Genomic DNA, 16,570 nt, shown 5'->3' on the forward strand with positions numbered 1-16,570 from the left:
ACTCAGCTGCAAACCGCCCGAGTGTGTGCTGGAGCTCACGGTCTGATGAAGCCAACAACACCACATCATCCGCAAAAAGCAGATACGCAATTCTGAGGTTCCTAAACTAGACACTCTCCTCACCTCAGCTGTGCCTTGAGATCCTGCTCATGTATATCACAAACAGAATCGGGGACAAGGGGCAACCTTGGATGAGTCCAACACCCACTGAGAACGTGTTTGACTTTGTGCCGAGAATGTGAACACAGCTTTCACTTTGGTTGTACATGGCTCGGATGGCTCGTACCAACGGCCCCGGTACCCCATACCCCCTCAGTACCCCCCACAGGATTCCCAGAGGGACACGGTCGAAAGCCTTCTCCGGGTCCACAAAACACATGTAGACTGGATGGGCAAACTCCCATGACCCCCCCAGCAACCCAGCAAAGGTAAAGAGCTGGTCCACTGTTCCACGTCCAGGACGGAATCCGCATTGCTCCTCCTGAATTTGAGGTTCAACAATCTGCCGGAGCCTCCTTTCCAGCTCGCTGGAGTAAACTTTACCGGGGAGGCTGAGCATTGTGATACCCCTATAATTGGAGCACACACTCTGGTCCCCCTTTTTAATAATGGAAACCACCACCCCGGTCTGCCACTCCACACGTACTGTACCCGACATACACGCGACACCGAAGAGGCGTGTCAGCCAAGACAGCCCAACAATCTCCAGAGCCTTCAGCATCTCAGGGCAAATCTCATCCACCCCCGGCGCCTTTCCACTGAGGAGCTTTTTGACTGCCTCAGCGACCTCTGCCAGGCATATGGACAAGACATACCCAGAGTCTTCAGACTCTGCCTCTTCCCCTGGGAACGTATTGATTGGGTTCAGGAGTTCCTCAAAGTGCTCTTTCCACCGCACAACAATATCCCCAGTCCGGGTCAGCAGTTCTCCTCCCCAGCTGAACACAGCCTGAGCCAAGCCCTGCTCTCCCTTTCTGAGTCACCAAACAGTTTTCCAGAACTTCCTTGAGGCCAACCGAAAGTCCTTCTCCACAGCCTCCCCGAACTCCTCCCACACCCAGGTTTTTGCTTCAGTGGCCAAGCCCGAAAGGCCTCCTTCTTCAGCTTGACGGCTTCCTTCACCGCTGGTGTCCACCAACAGGTTCTTGGGTTACCGCCACGACAGGCACCGACTACCTTCTGACCACAGCTCCTAGCAGCCGCCTCTGCAATGGAGGTTTTGAACATGACCCACTCTGATTCCATGTCCCCAACCTCCTGCAGGATGCGCGAAAAATTCTTCCGTAGGTGGGAGTTGAAGACCTCACGGACAGGGGCATCCACCAGGCGTGCCCAGTTCACCCTCACTACACATTTGGGTTTACCAGGTCTGTCTGGCAGCCTCCCCTGCCATCTGATCCAACTCACCACCAGGTGGTGATCAGTTGACAGCTCTGCTCCTCTCTTCACCCGAGTGTCCAAGACATATAGCCGCAGATCTGATGACACGACCACAAAGTCGATCATCGATCTTTGACCTAAGGTGGTCTTGTACAATGTACACTTATGAGCCACTCAATGCTTAAACATGGTGTTCGTTATGGCCAATCCATGACTAGCACAGAAGTCCAATAACAAAGCACCACTCGGATTCAGATCAGGCAGGCCGTTCCTCCCAATCACCCCCTTCCAGGTTTCTCCATCTTTGTCCACGTGAGCGTTGAAGTTTCCCAGTAGAACTATAGAGTCCCTAGGCGGAGTCCCTTCCAGGATGCCACCCAGAGACTCCAAGAAGGCCGAATACTCTGAACTGGTGTTCGTTGCATAAGCGCACACATCAGTCAGAGCTTTCCCCTTAGCAACTTGTAGTCACATAGAGGCGGCCCTCTCGTTCGCTGGGGAGAACTCCAACACAGCGGCACTCAGCCGGGGTCTCGTCAGGTATCCCCACACCCGCCCGGCACCCCTTACCTTGGGCAACTCTGGAAAAGGAGAGGGCCCAGCCCCTCTCCAGGAGTTTGGTTCCAGAGCCAGTGCGTAGAGGTGAGCCCAACTATATCTAGTTAGTACTGCTCCACCTCCCGCACCAGTTCCAGCTCCTTCCCTGCCAGAGAGGTGACATTTCACCTCCCTAAAACTAGTCTACGATGCAGAGGATCAGAAGGCCCAGGCCCCTGCCTTTGCCTGCCGCCCGGCTGACATTGCACCCGACCCCAGCGCCTATCCCTGCAGGTCATGGGTCCACAGGGTGTTTTATTTACACTAATATTATATATACTCAGTGAGCACTTTATTAGGAACACTCTACTAATACTCGGTAGGGCCTCCCTTTGCTCTCAAAATAGCCTTAAATCTTCTTGGCATGGATTTCACAAGATGTAGGAAACATTCTTTTGAGATTCTGTCCATGCTGACAGGATTGCATCACGCAATTCCTGCAGATTCGTCAGCTGCACAGTAATGCTGCGAATCTTCTGTACTATCATATCCCAAAGGTGTTCTATTGGATTCAGATCCGGTGACTGGGAAGGAAACTGACATGAACTCACTGCCATGTTCATGAAACCAGTTTGAGACGACTAATGGTGCATTATCATGCTGGAAGTAACAATTAAAGGATGACTTAATGGCGGTCATAAAGGGATGCACATGGTCAGCAATAATACTCAAATAGGCTGTGACATTCAAGCGATGATTCATTGGTAATTAATGGGCCCAAAGTGTGCCAAGAAAATAAATTCTCCACGCCATTACACCACCCCCATCAGCCTGGACTGTTGACACCAAGCAGGTTGGGTCCATGGAGTCATGCTGTTGGCGCCAAATTCTGACCCGACCATCAGTGTGCCTCAGCAGAAATAAAGATTCATCAGACCAGGCTACGTTTTTTCCAACTGCCCAGTTTTGGTGAGCCTGTGCCTACTGCAGCCTCAGCTTTCTGTTCTTGGCTGACAGAAGTGGAACCCAACGTGGTCTTCTGCTGTTGTAGCTCATCCGCCTCCACCTGTTATGCATTCTGAGATGTTTTTCTGCTCACAACGATTGTACAGAGTGGTTTTCTGAGTTACCGTAGCCTTTCTGTCACCTCCAACCAGCCTGGCTATTCTCCGTTGACCTCTCTCATCAACAAGGCGTTTCCGTCCACTGAACTGCCTGACTGCCAGCCTGTCTGGCACCAACAATCATCACACGCGGAAAACACTTAGATCACATTTTTCCCCCATTCTGATGGTTGATGTGGACATTAACTAAAGCTCTTGACCTGTATCTGCATGATTTTATGCATTGCACTGATGCCACACAATTCAAGAGATTAGATAATTGCATGAAAAGGTAGGTGTGCAGGTGTTCCAAATAAAGTGCTCAGTGTTTTTCTATAGTAGATTTACCTTGGGCTGTTCTTTGTTTTTGTGAACTGTTCTTTACCAGTCATAATTCAAAAGCATTAAAGTAAAATATGAAAGTAAAAATGTTATTGAACATAGAAATGTTATTTTTCTTCTCACTTTTGAAACAAGATTATATAGCCATTGAGTCATTGCTTATTTTCTGTGTAAATCTTTATTATAAAACCGAATCAAAAACATAAGCGTAAAGATTCCAAATAATATAGATCAAGAAACGAGACTACATCTTCACATGCTGTCCTAACATTTGAATGGATTCCTCCCTTGTCCCATCTCAAGATAAATCAAAAAAGAGATGAATACGGTTCATAGTAAAAAAAATGAACAAAATGGTACAGAATCACTTGAGAACCCCCACCCCTACACACACCATATAAGCTAGGTAACAAACTTAACCAGCCATTCTGATTTATTCTTTGGCCCTTAAGAATCTCACAGAAAAGGACCTTAAAATTATGGTTTATCACCTGCCAAACTGGATGAAAGGAAACAGGGGCATCTTTAACCAGCCCATCAATTTAGTTACGGGATTTAGAAACTGTTTATTACACAGATATCACTTTAATCAAGTAGACTGTTGTAATGAAAATACCACTCCTATTTCAAAAAGAGGACCTTGGCCAGTAAAGTCAAATAGAAATGCTATATTTACAGCAGAAACAGAACAAAAAGTATGTCTCACAAACATGTAAGACCAAATAAATATATATATATTGATTCAAAATGTACTGAACAACCAACCAACAATACAGGACAGGTGAAGTTGTGAAGTGGGCCGCAGAGAAAAGGAACACAATTCCATTTTAGATGGCCTGAAAAAAGCAAAGCCCTAAGAGTGTCCGAGGGAGTTTAATGGTGTGCAAGTTTCATTCTGGTAGGACCCCAAACATCAGGTGGATTGATCATGCGCCAAACAATCTGTAAAAAGAATTACAAAGGCAGGTTATAAACAATTATTATTACTGAAATTCACAATATGAGCAAATCCCAAAATACCCCATCCCCTGGCTTTATATGTATGGGAGAAATGGCATATAAAGCCATATTCCATTGCCAAAACTATTCATTTTCAAAGTTTATTCCTCATTCTCATTCACCAAAAAGAGTCAGGTACTTGTAAGTAGTGCACACTAGGTTTCAATTCTAAGATGTGATTTAGATAACCATTTCTTCATTTGTTGGGATTAGTGTTGAAAACAGTTTACTGAATGACTAGAAAAAGTCTTGAAAAATAAGGAAAACAAAACGAGTGTCAGAATTTCACTAGTTTAAATTTTAATGTGACAGCCTCCCTCATACATTGTACATAACAGGACAAAGAAAGGAATTAGCCTTTTCAAAATTGCTAAGATCACCAAATAAGATACACATTTTGAATAGTTGGTATTACTCACAGGACCATGCAGAACATCATGAAGATGTTCCATAATGCTATGAAGATCCGAAAGTATCGCAGACTGAGCAAAAACTCTCTGATATTGTCACCTAAAACACAGATATTATTAGATGATTTTGGCCTTAGTGAACATTAACGTGTATTTCAAAAATATATAGAGAGATCTTTAATCAGTAACTCACCTGTTCTAGGTCCTCCGGGTTCATCTCCAAAACCTGATGATTCCTTCCTTTTGCTGCAAAAAAAACCATTTGAGATGTTTATGATCTATTTGATTACAATGGGAAGATAACAATGTATCTGATAGACTTTAGTTCGACCGATACTTTATTCATCCCCGGAGGGAAACTGTGGTGTTTACAGCGGCTTACATCAAAACAATCGGCAATAATAATAATAAAGTAATAACAATAGAAAATAGAACAACATTTATACAAAACACATTTAAAAACGAACATAAAACGGAAAATAATTTGGCAACATAAAATAAACCCAGAAATTAACAGAAAAACCTGTGTATGAACAATTCACTGTCACAAATAGGAAATTGCGCAGATTTGCATATTTATTTACAATTTCATCCGCACATATACGGTGCACTGTATTGTCTCAAAGTAGAGAAAATAGCAGTGTTAAAAAAAACCACCTTATTATGGCTGACACTTACAGTTTGAAATTCAACACAGCACCCGCGTTTACCAGTAAGGTCCTAAAAACAAGGAGAAATTCAGTGAGTTGGACTTTGTTGACAAAGTAGTGCTAAGCTAAGCTAACATTAGCCGATGATGAGCTGGCGGCAGAAAGCCATTGGTTTATCGGTTCGTTTAGTCAACAAGCAACACAACGCACGCTGACACAGACACAGGCAAGCTATCCGGTTGAATCAAACACAAATCGTTACGTTACTGCCATAAACTAAGTTAACAAATTACCCGAAAATCAAGAGATCTCCGATCATTTTGTCCACATCACATCAGAGGCGGTTTACTTCCGCCTTCGCAGACGTCATTGGCCAATCTGACCAATAGCAATGCGCCTACCGTCAAATCCTCACGCCCTATTCCGGGAACGACTATAAATCCGAGTTCTATCAAATACAACGTAGATAAAATAAAGGAAATTAAGTGTTTTGATAGTGTCGTCACACGAACACCTTAGAATTCGTTTTTCTTTAGATACATTTTGTGAATATTTTATTTTGCAAGCTTTGGGAATATTTTTTAGAATCATCCAAAACCTCAAGTTAAATATAAACCCGGGACGCACAGTAAACTGATAATGCGTCTCCAAATACCCCATGATGAACATACGTATGCAAAATTGAAGTGCAAAACATTAACAATTAATAAGACAGACAAACTGGGCTCATTTGTCGGGTTGTTTAAGGGAACGGCCACCCGTTAACTAAATGATAAAGTGACATGAAAGAACCCTGGAAATAGAATCTTAGAAGTAAAGTGTTCCATGCGATGCAGTCTTTTCTTTTTTGGGGTGTACTGTGTGCACTTCGCATGAATCATCATATTTTGTTACGCACTGGTTCTGATAAGAGGGAGGCGAGGTGACTCACGGGAGTTGAAAGTGAGAGATGCTGCTCACCTACACTGCATCTGTATTAAAGCATTAAGACGTGAAGTTAGTTACTTTATGTATTTATCATTGGGTTACGTTTCCATTATTATTATTATTATTATTATTATTATTATTATTATTATTATTATTATTATTATTATAATTATGTTGTTGTTGTTGTTGTTGTTGTTAGTGTTTTTGTTGTTATTATTATTATTGTTTATATTATTATTATTATTATTATTAATACTATTGTTGTTATTATTATTATTATTATTATTAATATTATTATTATTATTATTATTATTATTGTTATTATTATTAATATTATTGTTATTGTTATTATTATTATTATTATTATTATTATTATTGTTTATATTATTATTATTATTATTATTATTATTAATACTATTATTATTATTATTATTGTTATTGTTATTGTTATTGTTATTATTATTATTATTATTATTATTATTATTAATACTATTGTTATTATTATTATTGTTATTGTTATTGTTATTATTATTATTATTATTATTATTATTATTATCATTATTATTGTTGTTATTATTATTATTATTATTATTATTATTGTTATTGTTGTTATTATTATTATTATTATTATTGTTATTGTTGTTGTTATTATTATTATTATTATTATTATTATTATTATTATTATTATTATCATATTCAAAACTCGGTAGCCATCTTAAAATAGGATAATAACAGCAGAACCTGCATCGCCATGGACACTGCGTCCGGGATGTTTTGTCAGCGCTGTCGGAATTAACCGTGTGGAACCGTCTCCACACCGCGCTAATGGGACTCCATCCACGTTTCACACGCATCTCGCTGAACGAGGTGCCGTCCTGCCAAAGGATGATTAGATAAGAGCAACTGGCAGAGAGGAGAACCGCCCTGCGGAGAAGCCATGGAGCCTGCCCGTGGTATTAATAGGAGGCTGGAGCTGGGGAAGACGGGGGTCCTGGTCGCGGGTCGCAGCAGAAGGAGGCATCTTAATCGCGCAGATATTGTAGAACACATGCGGCAGTAGGATCAGCTGCGCATTGCAAACATGGACGTGCTGGGAGCTCTCAACCTGGGCGACTATGCCCAGGCTTTCTCCAAAATGGGAATGTTTCCAGTTTTTGATCTGGCTTATTACATCGTGTCCATCCTCTACCTCAAGTATGAACCAGGTGAGTGCATTTTCTCCCATGCACACGTGTCCGTTTATTGGGTATTTTTGGGTCATTTTTTTATCATTTAGTTAAGAGCTATATCATTTCACTGCTTAAGGGTGAAGCTGCGTCAGATTAACAACATTCTTATGTGCGAATATCATACATAATATCATATTTATACATTTTTCATACGATATAACATATATACACAAGGTTTTCTACAGTCAGTTAAAATAAACCGATGTATCACACAATCTATCATTAAATACTGTAAAAAAAAATTGTTTGTCAAATACAAACTTTCAGTATTTCCTTTTTAATTTAAACCCTCATCCACAGTGCTTTCTGGTGCCGCAGCCCAGCTTATTCATAATGATGAAATGACTCAAATGTTACTCGCCCACAGGGCAGATTATAACAAGCAGCTTTGTTCAACGTTGGAACATTTTCCAAGATTAAAGCCATGTAACCAACAGAGGTAGAGAACAGGACATCTGATAGAGGACTGGTGCATACCAAAAGCTTTTTACAGTCGAGGCAATAAATAGAGCTCCCTGAAATAGATGTCAGTGGGCTTCAGGAACATCTCTGTTCACACTTGTATAAAGGGTAGAAGTTGTCGACGTGCACCTTTTACAGTTTCTCAGTGTTTTCTGTGGTGTGTGTAGAGTGATCCCGCACACCTTGAAGGAGCACATGGCGAAATGACTCTCAGCCGCCACAAAAAAACAACAACAACAGATCAGAGCTTTGTTTACACATGCTGCTATTTACTAAAGACATCAACAGTTATTGCTATTGTTGGCACAATTGAAGGCCTCTAAACGTCTGTTTTCGATATGTAAACGTAACCGATATCAGTAGAGGCTTGATTAACTGAAGCAGCTGGAAGTTGACCAGAATAACCTGACCTGCTTTTCTGTTGAGATGATACTTCCCATTAACAAAACATTGGAATTATCATGTATCCATGTCTTTTTTCCCTTAAAAGGCAAATTCCTTCAGTTACGAATACATTTTCACGAGACAAACGGTGACTTATTTAAAATCCATCATTCCCACATGAGGGCGAGAGGCCTTGGTGAGCTTGGGGGAGAGTGTTGGGGGAGAGCAGAGTGACTCTGTGGATGAGGAAGCAGCGATGTATTGCCGACAGTTGCAAGCCGGCCAGGAGGGTTAATGCCGTGTGTATTTTTAGGGGCGGCATTTTCCCGGATCAGGTTGCCCTTGTACTGTCGGCCTGACAGGGCCGGTGACGGTGTCCACCTGTTCCAGCGGCGAGGCTGGAACAGGTGGTTAACGTACATCCCACAAACTACGCGTAAAGTTCACTGTTGTCAACGATAGTAGTAGGTTATCTGGGTATGGTTTCATGCTGTGCTTGCTACTGTATCCTGTCCAGACGGAGCTTTCTCCGTTTGTGAGCCGAGAGCATAATAAATCACATGTCAATATTGCGTCGCGATAAAGTGGTGTTCCATCGGGGCTTTGGAAAAGAATGGAACAAAGAAAACACACACACACGCACACTCACACGCACACCTACACGCTCACACGCACACCTACACGCTGACACGCCTCTACCTTTCGGGGTGTGCCCCGCAGGGTCGGTGGAAGTGTCCCGTCGGAGCCCTGTGGCCTCATGGCTGTCTGCCATGCTCTACTGCTTTGGGAGCTACATCCTCGCCGACGTCATGCTGGGGAGCAGCCCCCTCGACTACTTCCAGCACAACAGCCACATCCTCTTGGCCTCGGCCGTTTGGTGAGAAAGTCGCCCCCCAAATCCCCATAAATCCCCTCAAGTTCCCTCGTCATTCCCACGCACAAGTTATTTGGTCACGTGTGGGGCCCGAGTGGAGGGGTGCCACATTTAGTAAAGACCCGGGTTTGAATTGTTTATGGCATTGATGCACCCATTTACTGCTGTTTTGTCTGAAATGGTAAGTTTGTGTCGTCTTTCAGATTTGTTTGGAAAGATATTTTGAGGTCAAAGTAGCATTGACTCCAATGAATTCTGACGCCATTTTATTCTGAAAATAAATCACCCCCCCCCCCCCCCCACAAACTTCCCCAAGGGAAGATGTTTTAAGGGAATGCACCTAATTCATGTGAAATTGATGATTAATGAGCAACGAGATGAGGGCCACATCATTGCAGTGATCACGCTACAGGCTTATTTCATACCCTCCGTCTGACTCCGACGCTCAGGTACCTCGTCTTCTACTGCCCCTTGAACCTCTTCTACAAGTGTGTGGCTTTCCTGCCCGTCAAGCTGGTGTTGGTCGCCCTGAAAGAAGTGGTCCGCACCCGCAAGATCGCCGCCGGCGTCCACCACGCTCACCACGCCTACCACCACGGCTTCTTCATCATGGTCATCGTCGGCTACGTCAAAGGTGACTTTCCCTCTCTTTGTTTTTTTTTTTTTGTTTTTTTTCTGCCTTTTTACTGTGCAAAGTGCGGGATGACCTGGGCTCCATTTAAGGAAAAAAGTCAAATAAGCCCATCCTACCATGAAGGCTACACACACACACACACACACACACACACCTTTACGGAGCACATTTCAAACCACACTGAAGGTTAAAGTGCGTGTGGAGCTTCATTTATCCTTCAGTCTGAGCTCCTCATTTCCCCAGAAGATGCCTGTGTTCTTCTTCTTCTTCTTCTTGATCTTCTTCTTCTTCTTCTTCTTCTTCCTCTTCTTTTTTTGGGCACACAAGTAGAAAGGGCATACCAGAGCAGTGAGCTGAGACGAGCAGACCCTTTTGTCCTAATTCTTCCCACTTTCTATTTTTATCTTTCCCAGGCTCTGGAGTGGCTCTCATTTCCAATTTTGAGCAGCTGCTCCGCGGCGTGTGGAGGCCCGAGACCAACGAGATCCTGAGCATGTCATTGTGAGTGCGGTTCGCCTGCAGGCTCAGCGGCCGCGGCTGGATGCACTTGTCACCACGTGCTCCAGGAGGGGGGCAGTTTTTAGACTTGTGTGTAACCAGAGCCTTAAAGAGGGGATTGTCGAGAAATTGTGCCTCCATGTATAGATGAGAATGTTTCAAAAGGGGGGGTGTGAAAAAATGAATTTATAGTCATCTTTTAACTCATTTGATGCCCCGATAGACTAATGTGAAAGCACTTTAATCCGTTTAGTTGGGTTCCTAAATGTCATAGTGCTTCATGACAGGACACTTCTAATCATTTTTTTTAATTAGATATGGACATGGTCCACAGTTTAAATGCTAGATGTCTTAAGGCACTAATATTCATTCCCAACACACCCAGCAGATGGCATCCAGTACAAAAATAAAAAACAAGTGTTCGAACAAGTATTTCCATAATATTTTCTAAGCTTTTTACAAATGATCAAGTTGTCTTCCAAAAATACTTGACATTCATTTGAAGTCCACTCCACTGTAACACCTACAGTACTAGGAACAAAGTGCACTGATACTGCTGCACTGACTTGTAAATACCAGCAGTGAAGTTGAATTTCACAGCTCCTGTTTCATAACCCAGCTATAGTGCTATGTAGAAAGATCATAGTACCTTATAAGGCAATTACTCACTATAGTATATTATTGTTAATGTTAAATAATCTCATAGTATTGACAGGATTAGTTCATAGTGTTACTAGAATAATAGCATAATAGCAGACAACCATAGGCTTTACATATATTATTTCCAAAATACTGTTTCTAAGTGTTAATGTGTATTTAAAGGTTCAATTTAATAAATGAACAAGTCTGAGTGATTCTGTATTCAAATATAGGATTTTTTGCAGTACAACTATAGATTAAATATAAGATCATTGGGGTTTAATATATAGTATGAGTATGGTGTTGCCAACATTTTCTCAAAAAAATGTTTTTTTCAAAAATCTTTTTTGCAGAAAACCGTAGAAATACCATCAGTAACACCGCATGCTTAAAAAACCCCGATATTTATTTAATACGTCTCAGAATAGTGCAATTTTCAAAGGGTTTCATTCCTGGAGAACTAATTTTATAGGCAGGAACGCATCTGAACTGCTAAAATTTCAACTTCTGCTTTTCGTGCCTCATCTTATTTGACACTAAATTCCTTTTTAAACATATTTGTGCAATAGAGGAAACCCTTCCTCACCAGATGCACAATGCAAAATGACATTGTATGTTGATGCATTTAAGACAACATAGTGGTAATGTTTTCATGCTTTTTGTATCCACCTATACCCAGTCGCACACACAGTAAAACACAGTAAAGCGCCCCCGGCGCCTTCAGACACGTGAGGCATGTTTTGATGTCTCCGCAGCCCGACCAAAGCCAGCCTGTACGGAGCCATCCTGTTCACCCTGCAGGAGGCTCACTGGATCCCAGTGTCCAAGAGCACGCTCATCCTGGTCTTCACGCTCCTCATGGTCACATGCAAGGTACGCTGTGGGAGGCTTCCCGTTACACTCAATACAAATAAATACATGTGTATGAATAAATATGTAATGAACTCACGACAGACAAGGGCTGTTTCGGGGTGTCAAACTATTTCAAACATAATTTTCACATGATCTTGGATCCATACACACTGGATCACCCTAGTCAGTGTGCGGCGGACTTTATTCTTAACTCTTTGACAACAATACTATTTAACCAGCAATCCAATCGTAACAAACGTTTAAAATACGAAAGGCTTCGTGTTACACGGACGTTTTCCATCCACGGTTTCCCAATCTGGGGTCCACGGCCCCCTAGGGGCCCCCCTGGGAGTTGCAGAGGGGTCCGCAACAGAATTACTGTTGATTAATTTGATTCATTAATGTTTTTTATTTTAATATTTTCCATGTATTCATGTTGCATTTCATGTAAACATGTGGTTTAGTGTAAAATAAAATGAGAAAGATAGCGGCTTGTTTATGGTGTAAATGTCATTAAATACACGTTGATAGAGATGATTTAGTATTTCTCACTCATAAAATCACAGCATAGCTATAACTCAAAAACAATGCTATTTATATAGACTTTTTTTTTTGGGGGTCAAATTTGAGTACATTTTAAAAGTGTGATTAATCGGGATTCATTATTGGAATCGTTTGACAGCCCTAGTTAATATCAGTTCAGGTCAAGGACAGAAATTAGGAAAGACATGTGGGTGGGTCTGATTGTTTTGGTTAATAAGGATAGAAAACAGTGAGAATAGGGGGTGAGGAGGGCCCGCACCTGCCTTAGCCCAACCCCTAGTTTAAAGGGACCAAACCCACACTGCGCGTCTTTTCCGTAGGTGGTGATGACGGCGCGCCACTCCCATGGCTCTCCCTTTGCCCTCATCGAGTCGTGGGTTTGCCACGTCCTCTTCGGTTCCCCTCTGGGAGGCGGTGAGGAGGACCACCACCACCACACTCACACCGCCGCCCCCGCTGCCCCCTCCTCACCCGTCAAAAGCAAGGAGGAGCTCAGCGAGGGCACCCGCAAGAGGAAGGCCAAGAAGGCCGAGTAGGGTGCAACGTTTCACCGGCGAAAAAAGGACGGACGGTCCACAGCCTGCATCCGAACTTCCGTTTTGGGGACGAGACGTGATGTCTTGCAAAGGGGGGAAGGGCCGCTCTGATGTTTATCTAATGACAAATGAGAGCCCGTCCATTCAAACCAAGGTGGTACTTCCACATTTTACATAGTATGAAGACTGTTCACACCACACCACACGTTTCACAAATTACCCAGCAAGTTTTGGACTATTTATCAGTGCATTTACACACATCGACTGTGAAGGTCTGTGATCCGGATTCCAGGAGAGGTTGGTGGCGTATTTCAGACGGCCTGCAATCCCAAAAAGTTATTTTTGCTTTCAGGTATCAATGTGTTTGTTTTTTTGGTTTCTGTTCAGTCCACGCAAACCTTGGGGGGAAAAAAAACGTCATTAAAAACCACAATTTTATTCTTAATTTGAAATTAAATGTGAATAAAACATTGATACTTTTTACATGAATATGAAAAGAACGGCATGTCTTTCTAATAAAGTCATGACAAAATTGGAGTCCTGCAGGCTTTTACTTTTATTTGTTTCAGTCGTTAAAAGTCACAAAATTAAAAAAATTAAAAAGTATTTGAAGTAGTTAAGGAAACACTTTAGAAAATATGTTGTGTTGCAGACTGTGCATTTGTCCATTTCTCACACACAAGTGGCCATTGACCACAAATTGGCCCAGAATCACTAGATAACACACACCTTTGATTACATAACCCCAAAGCTGTTGGGGGGGGGGGGGGGTTACTTTGAGGTCATGTCCTGAGAAAGTTGCGGACCCCCGGGGCCCCCGGGTCGACTGTCAAGCCTTCTGTCGTGTCGGCTGTAAAACACAACACAGCTAATGGACTTTACAGCCTCCAGTCTACACAGCAGAGAAAGAGATCACAGAGCGAGAGTCAACGATCCAACCATCTATCCATCTATATCCATCCATCTATATATCTATTATTGATTAATCCACCTATCCATCTATCTAAGAAGTATATTATCTATCTATCTAATAATAGTCTGCATATCGATCTATATCAATTTATCTACCAGCTATTAATCCACATATCCATCTATCTATAATAGTCTATTGTCGATCTATCTAATAAAAGAGTGCCTATCTGTCTATCTATCTATCTATCTATCTATCTATCTATCCATCCATCCATCCATCTATCTATCTATCGATCTATCGATCTATCTATCTATCTATCTATCTATCTATCTATCTATCGATCATCTATCTATCTATCTATCATCCATCATCTATCCATCTATATCTATCCATCCATCTATCTATCTATCATCGATTAATCCACCTATCCATCTATCTAATAAGTATATTATCTACTGTATCTATGTAATAATAGTCTGCATATCGATCTATATCAATCTATCTACCATCTATTATTCCACATATCCATCTATCTATAATAGTCTATTGTCGATCTATCTAATAAAATAATGCCTATCTATCCATCTATCTATCTATCTATCTATCTATCTATCTATCTATCTATCATCCATCCATCCATCTGTCTATCTATCCATCTATCAATCTTTCCATCTATCAATCTATTTATCTATCCATCTATTGATCTATCATCCATCCAACCATCCATCCATCTGTCCGTCTGTCTATCTATCTCTCTACCTATCCATCCATCTATCTGTCTATCCATCTATCCATCCATATATCTACCTATCCATCTATTAATCTATCCATCCATCCATCCATCTATCATCCATCCATCCATCTATCCATCTGTCTGTCTATCTATCATCTCTCTATCCATCCACCCTTCCATTCATCTATCCATTGATCCATCTATCTGTCTACCTATCTATCTATCTGTCTATCTATCCATCTATTAATCTATCCATCCATCCATCTATCTATCTATATCTATCTATCTAGCTATCTATACATCTATCTATCCATCTACCTATACATCTATCAACCTATCATCTATCCATCTATCCATCCATCTATTCATCTATCTATCTATCCATCTGTCTGTCTGTCTGTCTATCTATCTATCTATCCGTCTGTCTGTCTGTCTATCTATATATCCATCTATCTATCTACCTATCAATCTATCTATATATCCATCTATCTACCTATCCATCTATCTATCTATCTATCTATCTATCTATCTATATATCTATCTATCTACCTATCCATCTATCTATCTATCTATCTATCCATCTATCTATCCATCTATCTATCTATCTATCTATCTATCTATCTATCCATCTATCTATCTATCCATCCGTCGTTGTGATCGTTACGTATGACAGCCCCCCTGCTAACGCCGAAGCGGCCGCTGATGTCCTGCACTCAGCTGTAACCAGGCTGCAGACACAGCACCCACTTGCCCTCCTCCTCATCTCTGGGGACTTTAACAATAAAACACTGGACTTGTTATATGCCAACACCAAGGAGCCGTATAATTCAAACCCCACCCGGGAAGATCAGATCACAACCTGGTTCATCTTCTGCCTGTGTACAAACCTCTCGTGCTCAGGCAACCAGTTGTGACCCGCACAGTGAAAAAGTGGTCAAAAGAGACTGAAGAGGCTCTGCAGGACTGCTTTGACTCTACTGTGTGGGAAGAAGTCTGTGCTCCTCATGGGGAGGACATTGACGGTCACACTGATTACATCAACTTCTGTGTGGGAAACGCTGTACCCACCAGGACTGTACGGTGTTTTCCCAACAGCAAACCCTGGATTACTCTGGATATAAAGGCTCCCCTCAACGAGAACAAAAGGGCCTTTAAATTAGGAGACAAGGAGGAGCTGAAGGTGATACAGAAACAGCTGAGGAGGAAGATCAGAGAGGGGAAGGACAATTTCAGAAGAAAGATGGAGGACCAGTTGCAGTAAAAGAACACCAGAGGAACCTGGAAGGGCCTCAAAACCATCTCGGGCCACAACGAACCAGACTCCCAGGCTGTGGGGGATCAGAGGTGGGTGAATGATCTCAATTTGTTTTTCAATAGATTTGATCAGTCACCTACCCCTCCCCCGACCTATTCACCTCTGCTGCTACCTCCGTCGTCTGCACCCCGACTGTTCTGCCCCACCCCCCTTCCTTCAATACTCAGCTTACAGCCACACTGCTTCTCCTGCCAGAGACAAAACCCCCGCCATTCACACCCTCCACTCAGCCCTCCTGTTCTATCCATCCATCCATCCATCCATCTACCTATCTATCTATCTATCCATCTATCTATACATCTATCTATCTATTCATCAATCTATCATTCTATATCTATCCATCCATCTATCTATTATTGATTAATCCACCTATCCATCTATCTAATAAGTACATTATCTATCTATCTAATAATAGTCTGCATATCGATCTATATCCATCTATCTACCATCTATTAATCCACATATCCATCTATCTATAATAGTCTATTGTCAATCTATCTAATAATAGAATGCCTATCTTTCTATCTATCTATCTATCCATCCATCTACCAATCCATCTATCTATCTATCCATCCATCCATCCATCTATATATCCATCTATCTATTTATC

The 16,570-nt window shown here is 41.9% G+C and overlaps 2 protein-coding genes across 2 annotated transcripts; one reads left to right on the top strand and one right to left on the bottom strand.

Moving 5' to 3' along the window:
* Positions 1-3,521: 3,521 nt before the first annotated feature.
* smim7 (small integral membrane protein 7) lies at positions 3,522-5,792 on the bottom strand. The gene is made up of 5 exons (XM_079999917.1): positions 5,715-5,792; positions 5,450-5,491; positions 4,965-5,017; positions 4,781-4,871; positions 3,522-4,304 (listed from the first exon to the last, which is right to left on the bottom strand). Exons 1-5 carry the CDS (start codon positions 5,738-5,740, stop codon positions 4,289-4,291), a joined length of 228 nt encoding a protein of 75 aa, XP_079856043.1. The 5' UTR covers positions 5,741-5,792; the 3' UTR covers positions 3,522-4,288.
* Positions 5,793-7,178: 1,386 nt separating this feature from the next.
* On the top strand, positions 7,179-13,536 carry tmem38a (transmembrane protein 38A). Its single transcript, XM_079999830.1, has 6 exons — positions 7,179-7,553; positions 9,144-9,300; positions 9,747-9,931; positions 10,345-10,432; positions 11,824-11,941; positions 12,784-13,536. Exons 1-6 carry the CDS (start codon positions 7,430-7,432, stop codon positions 12,997-12,999), a joined length of 888 nt encoding a protein of 295 aa, XP_079855956.1. The 5' UTR covers positions 7,179-7,429; the 3' UTR covers positions 13,000-13,536.
* The last annotated feature ends 3,034 nt before the right edge of the window (positions 13,537-16,570 follow it).

The sequence above is a fragment of the Zeus faber genome (assembly GCF_960531495.2).
Source record: "Zeus faber genome assembly, chromosome: 1".
Taxonomy (NCBI): Eukaryota; Metazoa; Chordata; class Actinopteri; order Zeiformes; family Zeidae; genus Zeus; species Zeus faber.

What these genes read in the sequence shown, in the direction of transcription:
- smim7 (XM_079999917.1), bottom strand. Translation starts at nt 5,740, where the DNA reads ATGATCGGAGATCTCTTGATTTTCGG. An exon ending in GGAGATCTCTTGATTTTCGG is followed by an intron (nt 5,492 to 5,714) that starts GTAATTTGTTAA and finishes CCTTGTTTTTAG; the next exon opens with GACCTTACTGGTAAACGCGG. An exon ending in GCTGTGTTGAATTTCAAACT is followed by an intron (nt 5,018 to 5,449) that starts GTAAGTGTCAGC and finishes TTTTTTTTGCAG; the next exon opens with CAAAAGGAAGGAATCATCAG.
- tmem38a (XM_079999830.1), top strand. Translation starts at nt 7,430, where the DNA reads ATGGACGTGCTGGGAGCTCTCAACCTGGGCGACTATGCCCAGGCTTTC. An exon ending in CTCTTGGCCTCGGCCGTTTG is followed by an intron (nt 9,301 to 9,746) that starts GTGAGAAAGTCG and finishes TCCGACGCTCAG; the next exon opens with GTACCTCGTCTTCTACTGCC. An exon ending in GAGATCCTGAGCATGTCATT is followed by an intron (nt 10,433 to 11,823) that starts GTGAGTGCGGTT and finishes ATGTCTCCGCAG; the next exon opens with CCCGACCAAAGCCAGCCTGT.